Source organism: Grammomys surdaster, unplaced genomic scaffold (assembly GCF_004785775.1).
Source record: "Grammomys surdaster isolate TR1022 unplaced genomic scaffold, NIH_TR_1.0 166, whole genome shotgun sequence".
Classification (NCBI taxonomy): Eukaryota; Metazoa; Chordata; class Mammalia; order Rodentia; family Muridae; genus Grammomys; species Grammomys surdaster.
The window spans coordinates 12,030,399-12,050,620 of NW_021604614.1; the positions used below are offsets into that span (position 1 = coordinate 12,030,399).

The 20,222-nt window shown below is 40.5% G+C and overlaps 1 protein-coding gene across 4 annotated transcripts in view; it reads left to right on the forward strand.

The window, feature by feature from the left end:
- Positions 1–20,222, forward strand: part of Sbno1 (strawberry notch homolog 1) — a 53,085-nt gene that overhangs the window by 22,340 nt on the left and 10,523 nt on the right. For all 4 annotated transcript variants that reach the window (XM_028765905.1, XM_028765904.1, XM_028765906.1 and 1 more), the window contains 16 exons: positions 1,032–1,193; positions 1,805–1,940; positions 2,014–2,119; positions 2,220–2,373; positions 2,909–3,091; positions 4,682–4,779; positions 6,441–6,592; positions 8,391–8,588; positions 9,549–9,716; positions 9,808–9,983; positions 10,533–10,664; positions 13,973–14,108; positions 14,866–14,978; positions 15,080–15,151; positions 15,516–15,615; positions 18,005–18,079. In XM_028765905.1, the coding sequence (XP_028621738.1) occupies positions 1,032–1,193; positions 1,805–1,940; positions 2,014–2,119; positions 2,220–2,373; positions 2,909–3,091; positions 4,682–4,779; positions 6,441–6,592; positions 8,391–8,588; positions 9,549–9,716; positions 9,808–9,983; positions 10,533–10,664; positions 13,973–14,108; positions 14,866–14,978; positions 15,080–15,151; positions 15,516–15,615; positions 18,005–18,079 (2,161 nt within the window). The remainder of the gene's footprint in view (positions 1–1,031; positions 1,194–1,804; positions 1,941–2,013; positions 2,120–2,219; positions 2,374–2,908; positions 3,092–4,681; positions 4,780–6,440; positions 6,593–8,390; positions 8,589–9,548; positions 9,717–9,807; positions 9,984–10,532; positions 10,665–13,972; positions 14,109–14,865; positions 14,979–15,079; positions 15,152–15,515; positions 15,616–18,004; positions 18,080–20,222) is intronic.

Here is a 20,222-nt window from a genome sequence, read left to right on the forward strand (position 1 = left end):
AAAAAAAAAAAAAAAAAAAAAAAAAAAAAAAAAAAAAAGAATGTTTACCCAGCACATTTTATTGTTTTTAAGATAGTCTTACTACATATATTAGCCCATGTTGGTCTCTTAACTCACAGCTATCTTCCTAAACATGCCTGGCATAAATCTTGTTCCTTTTATTTTTTGAGGCAAGGTCTCACAGTGTAGCCCTTGCTGTCTTTCGTTGACTGTCCGGAAACTCAAAATGTAGACCAGGCTGACCTCAAACTCATAGAGATCTACCTACCACTGACTCCTGAATAAATGCTGGGTTTATAACCATGTCCCTCCAAGTCTGTAAATCGTAGTATGTGCTATGTGCCTTTTGTTGATTACAAAGTGTCCTACAAATGTCTCCCTACTAGACTTGAAAATCAGAGAACGTAAATCTATTTTTCATATGTTCATATGTGGCCCATTGTTGAGATCCATGTCCTCACTGGCTTTTTATCTGGTAGGTCAGTGATTTTTCTGATTAGGTTGTATTTAGTTGAATAGATCTGCAGTTAATGTGCTATGTTTTGAATGATTGCAGTTTAAACCTAAAACACGCATCTGACGTCTATGTGTGTTTATTCCTGAGCAGTGTAACCTCAATGGGCACATTACTCAGAGTGGAGGTGCTGAGGATAGAGCCACTAGTGCTGTGTTCAACCACTGAATCCCACCCCTCCCCCCAGCCTATTTGCTAAACCTTCTGCTCATATTCCTCTATTCTTCAGCCCAGTCCGCGTTTTGCTTATAATGAGTGCATAGCAGGTACCCGTGGAGCCAGTGCTGTAACTTCCATTCTGAAGCTGATTTGATAGGTTTTTGTTTGTTTGTTTGTTTGTTGGTGGTATTTTGGTGGTATGTTTGCATCTCTGTAGATAGAATAAGTTTCATGAGTTGTCATATATGTATTAATTTTTCAGAGTCTGTCATGAACTTATTATGTTGAGTATTGTGTATTTGAATAGATACTGCTGCAAGGAAGGTGTACTAATTAAATTCTGGCTTTTCTTTTTTAGTTTAAGTATGGAAAGATTTCTTCCAAACACAATGGGAGTGTGAAAAAAGGTGTTATTTTTGCTACCTATTCTTCCCTCATTGGTGAAAGCCAGTCTGGTGGTAAATACAAGACCAGGTTAAAACAGCTTCTGCACTGGTGTGGTGACGACTTCGATGGAGTGGTATCCTTCAGTAGAAACTGTTGAGTTTTAATAGCAGGAAATGTTACATGTAGTCAGACCTTTAGAAAGCATGAGATGAGTGGGTTTTGGGGGGATGATCAATTTCATAGTTAGAGCCCCAGGATTCCAGTCCTAGGAAACTGTAAAGTCATTGTTAGGTGTTTCGTGGGTTACTATGTTCTCTCTTCCCCACTGGGGTTCATGATGCCTGTTCCCATGATAGGCGAGTGCTTGAAGAGACTGAGGAAGCAGTATTCACTGAGTGAGGCCCACCTTATTTGCTTACAGTATAGCTCCTGCTGTCCTGAGAACTTCACGTTCTGAAGTGCTGTTTTTACTTAGTTGTCAGTTGTTTATGGTTTCCTGATATTCCCCCTGTAGAGCATAGTTCTCGCTTCAGTGGATCCTTCCTTGCATTCTGTCAGGAAAGAAAATCGCAGCTGAAGTGACCGAAAGCCTCAGAATTTTCAGTATAAGGGAAAGGAATAGAGATGAGGCAGAGAGTTCTTCATCTATGTATGGAATCTTAAGACCCTGTAGGACCTTGTTCTAATAAACCACACTTCAAAATAGTTTTGCCATGTGATATATTCCTCAGCTCTTCCTTACAGATAGTGTTTGATGAATGTCACAAAGCAAAAAACTTATGTCCTGTTGGTTCTTCAAAGCCAACCAAAACAGGCTTGGCTGTTTTAGAGCTTCAGAACAAATTGCCAAAAGCCAGAGTTGTATATGCCAGTGCCACTGGTGAGTATACATTTAATCGGAAAGATATTTGCATGTTACTTTTGCAGCTATAATATTTTTGGATGTTTACTAGGTGCTTCTGAACCACGCAACATGGCCTATATGAACCGTCTTGGAATTTGGGGTGAGGGGACTCCATTCAGAGAATTCAGTGATTTTATACAAGCTGTAGAACGCAGGTAATGAGGCTTATGGCACTGTTTTTTTTGCCAGAACTGTTTCTGTGTGGAAGTCCTGCTCTGTGTATTGATAGTTACTGTGTGTTTTAATTCTGTTCAGAGGTGTTGGTGCCATGGAAATCGTTGCTATGGATATGAAGCTTAGAGGAATGTACATTGCGCGACAGCTGAGCTTTACTGGAGTGACCTTCAAAATTGAGGAAGTTCTTCTTTCTCAAAGCTATGTTAAAATGTATAACAAAGCAGTCAAGCTGGTAAGAAGTGTTGTCAATGTATTTAATGTGCCTGGTAATTGTTTTTAATGAGTATTATCCATTGAAACATTTTCAACATAGAAGAATGTTTTTCAGGCTGTAAAACAGATGATCACAGTTGCTTATTTGAGCTTATTTTTTATGTTTTTATTTTTTTATAGTAATTCATATTCAGTTCAAATTGAATTCACAATTCCATTATAAACATACCTTAAAACGACGTCTTTAGGTAGTGTACTTTTTGAGACATTTACATATGAGCATCCTAAAATTGTCCAGGCCCTCCCAAGTGACTGCAGATTATTTTTGTTGAAAGAGTCACTTTGAATTTTTGTGAAGATGAGGTCTCACTGTGTCGTTGTGGCTGGTCTAGAGTTCCCTATGCTATGTAGATCAGGCTGGCCTTGGACTTAGAGATTCTCATGCCTCTTGAGCGATGGAACTAAAGGCATGTGCCAACATGTCTGACTTAAGGGATCACTTATAAGTAAGAACATTCAAAGATATATGTAATATGTTGTCTGTGTGTTTTCAGTGGGTTATCGCTAGAGAGCGATTTCAGCAAGCTGCAGATTTGATTGATGCTGAGCAGAGAATGAAGAAATCTATGTGGGGTCAGTTCTGGTCTGCTCACCAGAGGTTTTTTAAGTACCTGTGTATAGCATCCAAAGTGAAAAGGGTGGTGCAGCTGGCCCGGGAAGAGATCAAGAATGGGAAGGTAAGTTGGAGGATATCTGGTGTAGTCTGTGCACAGGTAACTAGTCTTTGTGGAAAGAGGTCTTTTACTTGGAATAGTCTTTGGTGGTGGGGAGCAGGGTTTTTCTGTGTAACCCTGTTAAAATTCACTCTGTAGATCAGGCTGGCCTAAAACAAGCTCAGAGATACACCTGTTTCTGATTCCTTTGTGCTGGGATTAAATGTGTACACCATTGCTGTTTGGCTAGAATAGTCTTTGTTTGTTTGTTTGTTTGTTTGTTTGAATTTTTGAGACAAGGTCTCATTATATAGCTCTGTTTATCCTGGAACTCAAAAATGTAGACCAGGCTGGACTCGAATTAACAGAGATCTAAGTGTTGGGGTTAAAGGCTAAAGGTGTACACCACTATGCCTAGCTCTGGAGTAGTCTTTTAAATGGACTAAAAATACTACTAAAAATACTATCGCAGTAAGATTTTAAGTTTATAATTTATTTTATCATTGGTTTAATTTTGAGACAGTAGTATTGTGTAACATAGAGACTAATTTGGTGGGTTGTCTAGGCTGAACTCCTTCCTCATGGCAGTCTTCCTGCCTCAGCGTCACAACTACTAGGATTGTAGATGTTTGCCACCATAGCTTGTCCTGTATTAAAGAGTTTGAGATATCCTTAAAAATAAATTCTAGTCCAGACAGTGAGTGGTACTGCATGCCTTCAATCCCAGCACTGGGGAGGCAGACACAGGCAGATCTCTTGAATTCAAGGCCAGCCTGGTCTACACAGTGTATATTCCAAGACAGTAAGTGCTAAAGAGAGAAAGCCTGTCCCACAAAACAAAGAAAAAACGGGAAAAGTGCCAGGTAGTGTGTATATATCATTCTAGCACATGAGCAATAAACAAGAGAGGATCTCAAGCTCAGGGCCACCTGTGGCTATATCAGTGTTTGAATTGCGCTTCAATGATGACTGTTTAGAAATTTCAGGATAGTATAACAGATATAAATGCTGTCTTGTGTGTTCAAGAGTGTTCTTTTCCTGAGTAACTAAGTATTATCCTAAGCTTGCTAGCTTTGGTTGATTATTTATTTGCTTAAAACACAAAGGGTTGCCTTGACAGTGGTGTTGAACACCTTTTATCCCAAAGTTTGGGAGGTAGAGGCAGAGAGAGATTGAGAGTTTAAGGACAGCCAGTACTATAGAGAGTGAAACACACACCCATACATGGATGGACACGCACACACAAAAAAAACACTAAGCATTATGCATTCCGTGAGGTCAGGGACGTTTGTCATGTTCTCTATAATGTATTTCCTCTGACTTCCTGGGGATTGGAGGGAGACAGAGTCTGCTTATCCCTGGCTGTCCTGAAACTTAAGAGATCTGCCTGCCTCTGTCTCCTGAGTGCTGGGATTAAAGGCAAGTGCTACCATGCCTGGGTTTCTCCACATTTTGACATAGCTAGCTCACATAGAATAAATGAAGCCCAAACTACTTAAATGTGTTGGGTCAGTTTTTGAAATTAAAAACAATATTTTTTTTCTAGATATTTAGCATGTGCCTTGGTGAGAAGCCATAGTATATTACTCATAGTTGTATGTTTTGTATTTTCAGTGTGTTGTAATTGGTTTGCAGTCTACAGGAGAAGCCAGAACTCTGGAGGCCTTGGAAGAGGGTGGAGGAGAACTAAATGATTTTGTTTCAACGGCCAAGTAATGTCTTTACATGTCTTTTTCAGTATTTAGATGAAGCTTTAGCATTTCCTTTCAACGTTGTCCTTATCTGAGCTTTCATGGTTCTGTGCTTCCCTCCTTTATAATAAATCTATCTTCTGGGAAACGATAGGTAGATGATCATGATCCTGCACTGCAGAGCACTTGGTGACTTTACATAGCGTCTTTAGACTAAGAAAGAGCTGGGGTTTGTTTTATAAATCTTGAAGCTGGTTTAACTTCAGATTTAGTGTCGTGTTTTTCAACTAACGCTTTTTTGAGTGACACTTAGTTTGACATATCATAAAATCTGCTCCAAGCATTCAGTATTGGGGAATGGAAAGATGGTTCAGTGTTTAAACCCATTTTGCTCTCCTATGGGACCTGACTTTAGTTCCCAGCACCTATGTATAACTCTTAGCCCCAGGGTATCTCAGTACCCGCTTATCTGTGAGAGCACCTGCACACCATGTGTCACATATCCCTATACAGAAAGACGTTTAGTTTCTTTTAAAAATAAAATTTTACAAAGGTGAGAAGTAGAAATTGAAATTATAACTTCACAAAGCTTTAAAGATGATAATTGAAGGCCAGACATAGTAGCACCTACCTGCCTTTGTTCCTAGCACTGGGGAGTCAGAGGCAGCAGGTCTGAGGGTCCAAGGCCATTCTAGGCCATAGTGAGTCACTGTCTTAAAATCCTGAAGGGAAAAAATAGTTGAGGGAACTGGAGCGATGGCTCAGAGTTGAGGAACACTCAGTGTCTGTGTCTGCTCTCAACCACAGCTCCAGTTCCATAGCTCTGACTGAGGGTACTGGGCGTGTGTGTGGTTAACAGACATACATGTAGGCAAAAAGCCATACACATGAAATACATTTAAACAGTTTTTTAAATTTCTGGGCTTAAGACATTTCCTGCCTGAGTCTCCTTCAGTAGTTGTGACTACAGGCACATAACTGTTATGTCCTCCTTAAACCCTTTATTCTTTTTGTTTGTTTGTTTTTTTGAGACAGGGTTTCTGTGTATAGCCCTGGCTGTCCTGGAACTCACTCTGTAGACCAGGCTAGCCTCGAACTCTTGAACTCAGAAATCCGCCTGCCTCTGCCTCCCGAGTGCTGGGATTAAAGGCGTCCGCCACCACCACCCGACTAAACCCTTTATTCTTAACAGCTTTTTGTGTATGGATGGTGTGTTTATGTGTGCACACCCGTGTGTAGTGCGTGCTCCTGTGTACATACTTACAGACAGCAGCATATTGAGTATTTTCTTTTGCTCTCTCGCTTTCTTAAGGAAAGGTCTCTAAACTGAAGCCCTGCCATTTCAGCTAGACTGACTAGCTAATGAGTGCTCAGGATCAGTTTCTCTGCCCTCTTATACTTGGGCTACAGCCAATGCTGTGTTTTAATTGGTTTGTCGGGGATTTGCACTCGGGTCTTTATTACTGTTGCCAGGGCAAGCTCTTATTTACTGAGCTGTTTCCTCATTCTCTGTCCTACTGATTAAGCACTGCACAGTATGAGAGATGAGTGTGTGTCCTGCGTCATGCTATTGGACAAGAGAAGCCTGCCCAATAGATTGAAGAAAACATATTAAATATATTTAGTAAGGACTTTAAAGGTAACACATGAAGTATTAAGGTTCACTGTTTTTTTTCCTACAGAGGGGTATTACAGTCACTGATTGAAAAACACTTCCCTGCTCCAGACAGGAAGAAACTTTATAGTTTGCTAGGAATCGATTTGACAGCCCCAAGTAACAACAGTTCACCAAGAGATAGTCCTTGTAAAGAAAATAAAATAAAGAAGCGGAAAGGTGAGTGCTTTTCTCTTAAGTCGTTGATGCTGACAGGTGCTGTTGGGCTTTCTGTAGAGTTAGCTATTTGATGCTCTTGCCTTTCCTGAGTAGGAAGGGGCTGACACTTTTTCCTGTTTTGTAGTCTTAGGAAATTAGAGGGATGGTTAGGATTGTTCTGGGCTCGCTTAGTCTTGTGTTGTCAGAGCTTCCGTTTTGTCACATTGTATTGGCTGGTCAGTGCCCTATCCTCCCACCCCAGGTTTTTGGTAGAACTTTGTTAGGGTTAGGGTTAGGGTTAGGGTTAGGCTTGCATTCTTCCTGCTTAGTTTTTGGAGCAGCTGGGGTTGCAGGAATTATGTTTGCCTTTCTGATTAAGGCTTAAGAGGCTTTGGTGTACTTACTAAGTATTAGAAATTATATTCATGTTTGTTAATTACCATAGATTGTTGTATACTAGAGTATGTAATTGGGTGTTTTCTGTCCTGTTTGACTAATGACCTGATACTCTTGTAATCATGTCAGATATGACAAGATACACATTCTCCATATTGAAATGTTTTTATTACATTTGTTCGTGGGTGCACATGTATCACTGTGAGTGTGGAGGTCAGAGGACGACTTGCAGGAGTTGATGCCCTCTTTTGACTATGTAGGTTTTGGGGTCCTCCTCAGCTCCTCAGGCTTCTAGACAAGCACTCTGCCTGCTGAATCATTTCAGTGGTTTTCTTATTTGTAATGCACCTGAAGTGAGTGAGTGGGCTACTGCCACTGTAACACACACCCTGTACATTTTAATTGAGGAGCACAGGAAGTAATGGTGTCCTATGATCAGTAGTATCTTAGAGAAACTGACATGGTACTGTGTCACAAGAAGTTAGATTTTCCCTGTTCCATTAATAAGAGTACTTGGACTGTTGATTTGAGTTTTTGAGCATTTACAATCTGTTTTTTTTTTTTTAATATTAGGTAATTCAAACCAACAACTTATTTTTAAAAATCAGATTTTATATATCTGGATGTCATCTATCTGTGTCTCTCTCCACCCCCTTTATCTGTCAAGACATTGTGTCACGTAATCCTAATGTGCCTAGAACTCACTAGACTATGCTAGCTTTGAATTCAACTGAGGCAGACCTGTGTCTGCCTTCAAAGTTCTGGGATTAGACTGTGCCACCACACCTGGCTTATACATTAATTTTTCTAGGTATTTTATGTCTAGTTACTATTACTCTCTTCAAAACTGCTTAGTAAGTTAATTGTGAGTGTGACTTTGGTTATGTTTGAACTTAATCTTGAGTTTTTATTTAATTTTATAGTTTGAGAATTTTACGCGTGTATATAATATGATTTGATCCAGCTCCTCATTTTCTTTTCCATCAGTTTTGAGTTTGTATTTATATATCTAGTTTTTTGTTGAGTAACTGACTATACCTGAGTTCTTCGTTCTTGTAAACTTGCTTTGTTCTTCACTCTTGCTGTCTGCACTTCTCACTAGACTCAACTCACAAAGTAAAATATGACACAGTAGTTCTTTAGAAACACTAAATTGAGGCTGGGCAATTGTGGCACACACTTTTAATCCCAGAATTTGGGAGGCAGAGGCAGATGAATCTCTCTGAGTTTGAGGGTAGCCTGGTCTACAGAGCAAGTTCTAGGACAGCCAGGGCTACACACACACACTCTCTCTACACACTCTCTCTCTACACACACACACACACACACACACACACACACACACACCATCTCAAAACAAACCAAAGCAAAAATACATAATGAATTTCTAGCTGATTCTTGCTTGTTTGGGGCTTGAGTGTAGGTGAGGAAATTACTCGAGAAGCCAAAAAAGCACGGAAAGTTGGTGGCCTTACGGGCAGCAGCTCTGATGACAGTGGAAGTGAGTCCGACGTCTCTGAGAACGAAGAAAGCGACTATGAGAGCTCTAAAAACATGAGCTCTGGTGAGGATGACGATTTCAACCCTTTCAGAGATGAGTCCAGTGAGGACAACGAGGATGGTGAGTTCATGCAAGTCTTGCATGTGAGCAGGATACTGAGCTGTTGTGTGGGAAGCAGAGGCTAGCCAAGGTTACACAGTGGGACCCTGTCTCAAAAACAGACAAGAAAGAGAACCTATTCTAGGTGCTGGAAAGATGGCTCAGTGGTTATACTGTTCTTGCAAGTCAGTACAAGTCTGAGGGCTTGTTACTTTCCTGACTCCAGCTCCAGGAGCATTTGGCCTCCAAAGACACCTAGCACCAATCTCCATATAAATACATACAAATACCTGTGATTAAAAATTAGACAAACCTCAGCTGGGCGGTGGTGGCGCACGCCTTTAATCCCAGCACTTGGGAGGCAGAGGCAGGTGGATTTCTGAGTTTGAGCCCAGCCTGGTCTACAGAGTGAGTTCCAAGACAGCCAGGGCTACACAGAGAAACCCTGCCTCGAAAAAAAAAAAATTAGACAAACCTTTAAAAACATAAATGAAGCTTTTTTTTATACTTAATATTTGTGATCCAACAGATTCTAATCTTTTGTTAGTGTAGAACAAGCTTGTCTGTCTACCTACTAGAGGTTTGACTCTAAGATAAAAGGGGATGATCTCAGCTTTGTGCCTTTTCTTATGTTGGGACAGTCGGTCTCACTGTGTAGCCCTGGATGTTGTAGAACTGTGCATTCATTTCTTTATATTTCTTTATATTTTTGGGGGTTGTGACTTTACTCCGGATCATATCCTTCTCCCTCAGTATTCCTGAGTTCTGCGATCAAGGGAATGCAAGACCAGGCCATCCATGGGCTTGCACTTTTTAACAAGAATATGGAATGGTATCTTTCTGTGTATGAGTGAGTGCGCTGGACACTGCTGATTGACATTACTTCTACAAGCAGTCAGCAAAGCTAAACTTACCTCCTCCTTTAAAGATTCCATAATGTTCTAATAAGTGATTTTATACATATTTGCCTAATCTTTTTAGATCCGTGGTTAATTAGGAAAGACCATAAGAAAAACAAAGATAAAAAAAAGAAGAAAAGTATAGATCCAGATTCCATTCAAAGTGCCTTGTTAGCATCAGGTCTTGGATCAAAGCGGCCTAGTTTCTCCTCTGCCCCAGTCATCTCACCTGCTTCCAACAGTGCACCAGGTACCACACAGAAACTTCTGATTTGGAAATATGCTATTGATGAAGTCGGGTATTGAAATTTGACCGATGAGTAACAAATGTTCTTTATCAGCCAACAGTAACAGCAACAGTAACAGCAGCCTTATAACAAGTCAAGATGCTGTCGAAAGGGCCCAGCAGATGAAGAAAGACCTGCTGGAGAAACTAGAAAAACTAGCAGGAGACCTCCCTCCTAACACCTTGGATGAACTCATCGATGAACTGGGTGGTCCTGAAAACGTGGCCGAGGTAAATAGATGTGCTTGATGCTCTGTTCCCTCTTGATAACATTTTCTTCATCTTTTAAAGAAAATTATTTAAAATTTTTAATTTTTTTTAAACTAAAAAAATTATTTGTTTATATACAAATATGAGTACTCTATTTGTTGTATGACTGCATGACAGAAGAGGGCATCGGATCCCATCACAGATGGTTGTGAGCCACCATGTGGGTGCTGGGAATTGATCTTACAGCCTCCAGAAGAGCAGTCAGTGCTCAACTGCTGAACTCTCTCTCTCTAGTCCCTTTCTTCACTTTAAATTCTATGAAATGAATATCCTTAAAAGCCTTTTTCTGCTTTATTTCTCATGATATGACTACAGAAATCCTGTCCTCCTTGTTTCATTGTTTGGACTATGCTTGATTCCTGTACTCTTGTGCATCTTCAGTGATTGTGACCATGTACCATTTTTTTTGTTGGAAATATTTCTTTGTCCTGAGTGACAACATATGTCGTCCATGTTTCGAGTTCGCAGCCAGGCAGGCTCCTTACACCTCTGTTGCTGTTTGTGTCTCAGATGACCGGCCGCAAGGGGCGGGTGGTGAGCAACGATGACGGCAGCATATCCTACGAGTCCAGGTCGGAGCTTGATGTGCCTGTGGAGATTCTGAACATCACGGAGAAGCAGAGGTTCATGGATGGAGACAAGGTAGTTTTTCCTTAGGTGCTTTTCATTAGAAGGCGCCTGCATATGTTTTCAGCTTCAGAAGAATCTGTTCTCCACTTCTCCACACCCACAGCATCGGTTATATGCTTATTGAGTTGTCTATTTTTATTAGCAATTGTACTGATTATTGTACATACTCAAGTTTCTTCTATAAGGTAAATGTAGTCTAGATTCTGTATTGTGCATGAGAACCTTTGAGCTTCTAAGTGCACAAGCCAGGTGAGGAGGTACACCTTAGAAGTGGAGAGAGAGAGGATTGGGAGCTCATTCTTTTTGGCTGGATTTTAGAGCAGGAGTTTTAAACTAGCTTGGAATATATGAGACTTTGTCTGAAATTTTACATTGAGAGATAGTAAGGATACCATAATCTGAATATAAAAATAGTGATTGCTTTAATCTCTCTTGTCCTTCCCTCCCTCCCTTTTATTCCTTCTGTGTTAATTAGTTTTCAAAGCTGCCATTAAATATCTACCGGACCATTTAGGACAAGAATTATTTTGGCTGATGATTTCATACTTTTAGCCTATGAGGAATACCTCTGTTCATGTTGTTACAGTGAATGGAAACAAAAGAAAAGGCCGCGCGGTGGTGGCACACGCCTTTAATCCCAGCACTTGGGAGGCAGAGGCAGGCAGATTTCTGAGTTCGAGAGTTCGAGGCTAGCCTGGTCTACAGAGTGAGTTCCAGGACAGCCAGGGCTACACAAGAGAGACCCTGTCTTGAAAAACCAAAAAAAAAAAAAAAAAAAAAATAAAAAGAAAGAAAGAAAGAGGACCACAAGAAAGGTTCAACACTACTGCCCAGCTATCAGATCCATTCTTACCATCTACTTCGATAATTATAAACATTTTGCTTATGACATTTTTTTTTTGAAAGAAATACAGTTTTAAAAAATAGATATACAAGCAGGGCAGTGGTGGCACACGCCTTTAATCTCAGCACTTGGAAGGCAGAGACAGGCAGATTTCTGAGTTCAAGGCCAGCCTGGTCTACGGCGTGAGTTCCGGGACAGCCAGGGCTACACAGAGAAACCCTGTCTCGAAAAACCAAAAAAAAAAAAAAAGTTGTACATTCTTTTGCCAGGCTGCCAAAATTGTAGTGCACACCTTTAATCTTAGCACTCAGGAGATAGACAGGTAGATACCTGAGTTTGAGGCCAGTTTCGACTACGGAGTGAGTTCTAACACAGCCAGGGATTATCTCAAAAAAAGACAAACTTTATTTATTTTATATGTATTATGAATGATGTGTTTGTGTGTGCTCATTGTGCTCATAGAGGCAGAAGAGGGCATTGAGTCACCTAGAACGAGAGTTATAGATGGAGGTGAGCCATTGTGTGTGTCTGGGAATCAAGTCTGGGTTCTCTGTGAACAGATGTTCCTATCCACTGTGTTGTCTCCAACCTAAAGAAAGAAATTGCTTTCTTAAAGTTTTATATTTATTTATTGTCTTTGTGCATGTGGATTTTTGTTTTATCTTGTTTTGTTTTTCTCTTTTTTTAAATTTTATGTATATGGGTGCTTTATCTGCATGCACACCTGCATGACAGAAGGCATCAGATCCCATTACAGATGGTTGTGAGCCACCATGTGGTTGCTGGAAATTGAACTACGGAACTCTGGATGAGCAGCCCATACTCTTAACATCAGAGCCATCTCTCCAGCCTTTTATTTTGTTTTGGTGGTTTTTTGTTTGTTTGTTTGTTTTGGTTTGGTTTGGTTTGGTTTTTAAGACAGGTTCTTTTTGTAGCCCTGGCTGTCCTGGAACTCTGTAGACCAGGCGGGCTTACTGTTCAGAAATCTGCCTGCCTCAGCTGTGATTAAAGGCTGAGGCCACAATTCCTGACTTTCTTCTCCTCTTCCCTGCCTTTTCCTGCCTTCCTCTTCCTTCCTCTTCCTTCTACAGTTTTCATTGTATAGCCTTTGCTTGGCCAGGAGCTGTCCAGACCAGATTGGCCTGGAACTTAGAAGTTCACCTGTCTCTGTCTGCTTTTCCTTCCTCTAAGTGTTGGGATTAAAGATTTATGCCACCACGCCCACTTGTGTATGAGTGTTTTGCCTGAGAGAGAGAGTGTGTGTGTGTGTGTGTGTGTGTGTGTGTGTGTGTGTGTGTATATATATATATATATATATATATATATATGCACCAAGTGTGTTCTGGGTGCTTCTGGAGGCCAGAAGACTATGTCAGGTACCCTGGGATTTGAGTTAGAGTTTATGTGATTATCTCATGAACCTAGGCTCAAGTGTTTGTCAAAATCAGTATATTGCTATTTTTTAAAATTATTAACACTTTTTTTTTATTGTGTAGAAGTATGGTTGTGAATAGGCATGCTATGGCATTTGTGTGGAAATTAGAGGATAACTGGGAGTCAGTTCTCTCCCTCTGCTACATTGACTCCTGGGGTTGAACTGAAGTTACTAGACTATGCAGCAGTTGCTTTTCCCTACTTACAGTTTAAACAAGATACTTCTTCTCTTGTATACATGTTTCTGTATTGGCTAAGTGTGTGGCATCATATACCTGTAATTTTGCAACTTTTGGGAGTCTGAGGCAGGTGGATCCTGAGTTTTAGGCGAGCTTTGCCTACATAAGACTGTCTCAAAAAGTTTTTTACTCCTTTTCCTCTTACTCTTCCTCTCCCTCTATTCCTTTTCTTTAGATAGGACCTTACTCTACCTAGTCTGTCTTCACTTTCTAGTTTCAAGTGATTCTCCTACCTCAGCCTCTGGAATAGGCAGGACCACCATTATTTTTGTCTTGTTGAGCCTGGGTCTTGTTTTTAGCCCAGGATGGTTTTGAACTCCTTTTTCCCTCCTGCCTCAGCCTCCTGCATACTGTGATTACACTATGTACCATCATGTCTGCACCCTTCCTGTCCTGGCCCTTAAACTGAGGGCCTCATGCTTGTTAGGTAAGCACTCTATACTTGTGAGCTGCATCACTGGCATTTTCCCCACTTATGTTAGGATTGGTGGTGACAATAAAACCTTCCTGCATGCTGTGCAAGCCCTAGAAGGCTACAGGACACATGGCCTTGTCTTCTACTTCACAACCATTTCCTTTATATTATGTTTCCCACCTGTCCTTCACTGGTTGCAGCTTGCCTACGTGCTCATGCTTAGTAAGGGAGACTGGAACAGCTAATCTTGGTTCTGGACAACATATGCCCAGTGTATGACACTAGGGCATCTTATTACTATGAGACAAGATCAGGGCACACACTAGTGGGAAGTTCTCTTTCCCTTTGCTGAGAGGTGATTTTTGTTTCCTTTTTTAATTTGATACAGAATATCGCTATTATCTCAGAAGCTGCCAGCTCAGGTATTTCATTACAAGCAGATCGAAGAGCTAAAAATCAGCGGCGAAGAGTTCACATGACTTTAGAGTTGCCCTGGAGTGCTGACAGGGCTATTCAGCAATTTGGTAAGTGTCTCCACGGGGTCCCACTGGGAAGGAAGGTGAGACTATCTGAGAGCCCACCTGTATGAGATACCAGGAGCTGATGGAACTCTCAGACTCTATATGGGAAGTGTGGTCCCTGTCTACTGTGATGTGCAGTGAATGATGAATTTATTTTTGCCTGTTTTCAAATGGTATGGAGATCTCTGGTAGGAAGTATCTTCACTGTAGATTGGTACACTGTGTGGGTCTTTCACAGCAGACCACTGTTTCCACAGTTGTTTCAGCTCTGTAATAGCTGTGGCATGTGGGGTACATTACTCTAATTTTCATATGCATGATCCTGTGACTTGGTGACCTACACATGACATCTAAAGTGGCTATATAGTAACACTGGCTAACCAAATGATGGCGACGTTTGGACAGTTATGGCACATTCTGATCCTTGAGTGGTGATGCCAGTGGTTAGAGTTTAAATTGCTATTATGAGGAGCTGAGAAGGGTTTGTTGTCTTTAATTTTCCTTTTTAGGGCATTTTGTTGGTACTAGCTTGGCCAGGTTGATGTGCAGGCTTATACTCTCGGTACTTGATTGGTAGACACAGAAATACCAGGTGTCTTAAGGCCTAACTTAAGCTGGATAGTGCATTTGAAGCTACCCTGGACTACACAAGACCTTGTCTCTATACCTATTAAGTATTAAAGCTACGAATTAGGGTCTCAGAATAGCCTATTTTTACCTAATGAACGTGGTCATTGAACTGTACAAATTTTTGTTACAGGAAGAACACACAGGTCAAACCAAGTGACTGCTCCAGAGTATGTCTTTTTGATTTCGGAACTGGCTGGAGAACAGAGATTTGCATCTATTGTGGCTAAGAGACTTGAGAGTTTGGTAAGTTTTGAATTGTGTTAGATATGCATCCCAGATGATTTTGTTAGCTGACTTCTGGGAAGGTTGATGAGGGTTTGACCAGGAGTTCTGTGTTTTGTCAGGGGGCACTTACACATGGCGACAGACGAGCAACAGAGTCTAGAGATCTGAGCAGGTTCAACTTTGACAACAAGGTACGTTTCAGTGTCCCTAGTGGGACTAAACACTCTACTTACTTGCTGTTGTCAGCTTTGCCTTCTATATCTTCATATGAGACAGGACTTGACACATCATAGATCTGTACGCACATTTTTTTATTCCTGTTGGAAAACACTCCTAGAGTATTTGGAAAAACATGAAGCTAAGTTATTAGAAATGAAGGAAGTCATTAACGTACTGAATGTCTGCTGTCTGAACAGGCACAGAATAGGCAGTCCTAAAACATGTCCATTGTTTCTGACTATTTGATACAATTATAGTTTATTATAGCATTTAATTAGTTTAAAAATTACACAGATGTTGAACCTGGTTAAAACATCATTTTTTGTTTTATTACAGTATGGAAGAAATGCTTTAGAAATCGTTATGAAATCCATTGTAAACTTGGATTCTCCTATGGTATCACCACCTCCAGACTACCCTGGAGAATTCTTTAAAGGTAACTTAAAAATGATTATAACTTGGAAGAAAGATATTTTGGTTGGTACACTGTATGCTTTGCATGTGTGAAGGCCTAGCTTACATCCCCAGTGTCAAAGGAGGCACAGTAGTGTATTCCGATAATCCCAGAACTAGACTTGGCAAGACAAGAAGATGATGATTTCAGGACCAGCCTATGGTGAGTCCTTGTCTATTAAAAAAAAAAAAAAGATGAAGTCAGGGTGTAGAGAGATAGCTCAGCAAATAGCTCAGCAGTTAGGAACACTAGTTGCTCTTGGAGAAGACCTGGGTTTTGGTCCCAGCACCTAGTTGTGGCTCACAACCATCAGTAAAGTAACTCCAGTTCTGGGGTATCGAAAGCCATCCTCTGGCCTCCATGGACACTGAACACATGTGACGCCAATCATACATATAGGCAGAGCACTCATAAATAAATAAATCTTGAAAGACTAGCATAGTGATACAGACCTTTAATCTCAGTACTCAGGAGACAGAGGCAAATGGATCTCTGAGTTGGAGGCTGGCCTGTTCTATAAGAGTGAGTTCCAGGACAGCCAGAGTTACCATATGAGACCCTGTCTTGGAAAACAAAAAAAAAACCCAAAACAATAACTTAATCTTCAAAACAAATATTTAAAGCGAAAGCGAAGTAATATCAAATGAGTGCCCATCACATGTGGTTCATAACGTGTCTTTCTCCTTTTGTGTTTGTTTGAGAATTCTTTAGTAAAAATCCTGGGTGTGTATATAGAGCTTGCCTAGGTAGCCTTAGAGAGGGAGGTTTTGTGTGTTATACTTACTATCCATATGATGGAAAGAGGAAAACAGCCATTGAAGTGTCTACCCTTCACATGTAAAGCGTCTGTGCTTGTGTATACAAATGAGATAGAAATTTACTTCAAAAAATACCTGGGTTCAGTTCTCAGCACCACATTGGTGCTCGTAATTCTTGGTGACTATTTCTAGAGGATGCGACATGCTGCTCTAGTGCCAGAAGGAATCTCTGCACAGAGTGCACATGCCTTCATATAGACAAACATACATATTCATAAAGATCAAAAGAAATAATCTTTTATAATTCCTTCTGTTTTTATGAGTGCCTACATGTGTGTGGGAGCACCATGTGTATGCCTGGTATACAGTGCTTGTAAAGAAAAGTTGTTTTCATTTTGACAGTAACTTAGGGTTTGTTTTTTATTTTTTTGTATGTTGGTTTTTGGGGGTTCTTTTGGGGGGGGGGGGGGGTGGGAGGGGGGTTTTGAGACAGAGTTTCTCTGTGTAGCCCTGGCTGTCCTGGAACTCACTCTGTAAACCAGGCTGGCCTTGAACTCAGAAATCCGCCTGCCTCTGACTTCCAAGTGCTGGCATTAAAGGCGTGTGCCACCACTGCCCGGCAAATCTTTGTGAATTCTGCAGACCTTGTTACAGGACTTCCAGTGCTACATGACGAGACCCTGTCTCAGGATTCAAAGGGAGTTCTATCAGGTTTCCTATGGCAGGTTGGCTGCTTATTCAACATTTACCATTTTAGTGTTTTACATTAGTTCTAGGTAAAACCTGAATGAAAACATTATGATGTATTTATGTAGTTAGTAGTCAGCTATTTTTTTACTTGTGCAAAATTGTTGCAGTTCTGTGTCTGGGCTTCTAGATAAAAGGTCAAGAATATACAAGGTGTTCTTGTTAAAAGATAAGGGTTTTTTTTTTTAATTTTTTCTTTATTTTAATTAATTGAATGTTGAGACTGGGTGATCAGAGTTCATAGCATATGTGGAGGTCAGAGGCTTGGCAGCAAGCATTTTACCTACTGAGCAGTCTTGCAGCTCTATTTTAGTTTTTTGAGAGACACAGGTTGGCCTGAAACTCACCCATGCTGAACTTTGGACTTGAAGCTATTCTGCCTTAACCTCTTGAGTGCTGTTTTAATGAAGGGAGGGGAAGTTTTAGTGATAACAGCCTAGAGTTCAGTCTTTAGTACTACCAAAACCACCAGAAACAGACAAACCAGGCACTCAGTGTGAGATTTGGTGGTTTAGGGTTTTGGATTGGGTAGAGATTATTGGGTACACTGGTTACCAGTTTAATACAGATTACTGGAATAGAATAAGATACATAGGTTAATTCATTTTTATTTCATGTGCATTGGTGTTTTACCTAAATGTATGTTTGGGGAAGGTGTCAGATCCTCTGAAACTGGAATACCACAGGCACTTATGAATGGTCTTGAGGTACTGAATTAAACCCTGCCTGGTTCATTGGAAAAGCAGCCAGTGTTCTTGTTTGTTCAGCCATCTCTCCAGCCCCTGTACATGAAATCATCTTGCTAGATCAACGCTCGTTATGTTATTTGGATTCTGAAGATTTTTCATAATTTTGCTTTCTTATAGATGTTCGGCAAGGACTGATAGGAGTTGGCTTGATTAATGTAGAAGATCGCTCAGGAATTCTTACTCTTGATAAAGGTAATATCACACTGTATGTGTATGTAACTTGTGTTAGTGGAGCTTTTGAGACAGAGTCTGTTTTTTTACATGGTGGTTTTGATAATCAAATTCATCAGGTTTGGATGACAAGCACTTTGATAAGTTGAATCCTTGAATCAACTCTGTGATTTTGTATTTTTCTGACACAGTCACACTCTTGGCTAGATTTGCCCTACTGGTCTCATGGCAGTATTTTTGCACTTAGATACCCTAGTGCTGGGGTTACAGGTAGTTGTAGAATGTAACCCAGAGCCTTCTGTATACTAGTAAAATGCTGTCCCTCTGAGTTATCTGAAGCACTCTTTGGTCTTTTTTTGTTTTTGTTTTCTTTGGTTTATTTTGCTTTGTTTTCCTGAGACAGGTTTCTCTATATAGCCCTAGCCTTCCTAGACATCACGCTATAGAGCAGGCTGGCCTTGAATTTAGAGATCTGTCTGCCTCTGCCTCCTGAACACTGGGACTGAAAGCGTCTGCTGCCGTGCCCCGCTGGAGACCTCCTGTGTGCCTTGTTGTTTATGTACTCGTTTATTTTAGCATTTGTTTCTATGCATAGGGATTGTTAGAAATAAGCATCCATACACATGTAACAGGTAAGGGCAGGAAAGGATGACAGGGCAAGGAGAAAGAAAATAGCTTCATGTTCATCCTATCCTGGGTTTCACGATCTCCCACAGACATGTGCTCACAAGTTAATGGACCATCTCTTTTTTTAAAAAAATATTATTCTGACAAGATCCTATGGTGTTTTTTGTTTGTTTTGTTTTGTTTTGTTTTTTGTTTTTAACAAAATCTCAAAAATCTTTCAACTTTACCGATGAAGACTTGGGGGACACATGCTGTGGTGAAAGCCTGCTAGCTCAGAGAGGCAGAGAAAGCACCCAGCTGACCTTCCTCGAAAAACCTTCCAACTGAATGTCCTTCCTTTCTACCTCCTATTGTCTCTGTCTGTTCTTCTGACTCCCTCTTACTCTCTGTGGTTTTTTTGTTAATAATCATATGTTTACTACCTGTCAACTGGCTACTGCTCTATCTCTTGACCTATGGTTGACTTTATCCAGTTTAGAGTATTCAAGCAAAAAGCTCTTAGAAAGTGTGTGCTAAGGCTGAGCCACGCCAAGACTAAAAACAATTTTTTTTTCCAGTAAATAACACAATCTTGGATTCACAGTGCAACCAGATATCCTTCAATAGTCCTGTTTGGGCTACAGTCAGTTTCCTTAGGTCCCTAATGGTGTCATTACTTTTGTATTCACATAGACTGTATTCTCCAATTGTTTTTTGGCAATGACTTCAGTCATTCTGGCTGGATCTTGAATTGTCTTTAAACCTATTGATTCTGAAACAGCCTCTCATTTGCTTGCTTGCTTTCTTGGTGTTTTTTGGTTTTTGTTGTTGTTGTTGTTGTTTTTGTTTTTTTAAATTATGTCTCCCTGGATGTCCTGAACTTACTATGTAGACCAGGCTGGTCTTAGAACTGAAAGACATCATCTGCCTCTGCCCTTGAGTGTTCTTTATTTTTGAGAAAGTCTGACTGCATGAGCCAAGTTAATCTTTCACTTACTCTGTATGTAGTCTGACAGGTTATTACTTTGTAATCTATGCTAGAACTCTCTATGTAACCAAAGTTGCCCTTCAACATGCAGCAGTCCTCCTGTCTCAGCCCCCCAAATGCTTACATTACAGGTGTGATGCTTGCGTTACTCTGTCTGGCTAAGGTTTAAAGAAATGCTGAATCCATGGGCTAAACATAATTGCACAGTGGTTAAGTTTTTTTAAAAAGTATCTGGAGCTGAGTGAGTATAATGGCTCATACTTAATTCCAGCACTAGGGAGTTAGAGGCTGAAAGATCTCTGAGAGGTTGGAGTCAGCCTGGTCTACAGAGGGAATTCCAGGACCAGTAGGGCTGTTATACAGAAAAACACTGTCTCAAAAAATAAACAAACAAACAAATAAATAGTATTTGAATCCAGAAACAATTCAGACATAAGTAGTTTTCCAAAGCTCCATGCATTCCAGTTCCAGGGTTGAGAGTCACCAATTTAGCAGTTGAAGTTAAAATTTAATGTTGGAGTCTCTCCCTTTTCTCTCTCCCTCTCTCTCCCTTTTTACCCCTCTCTCCCT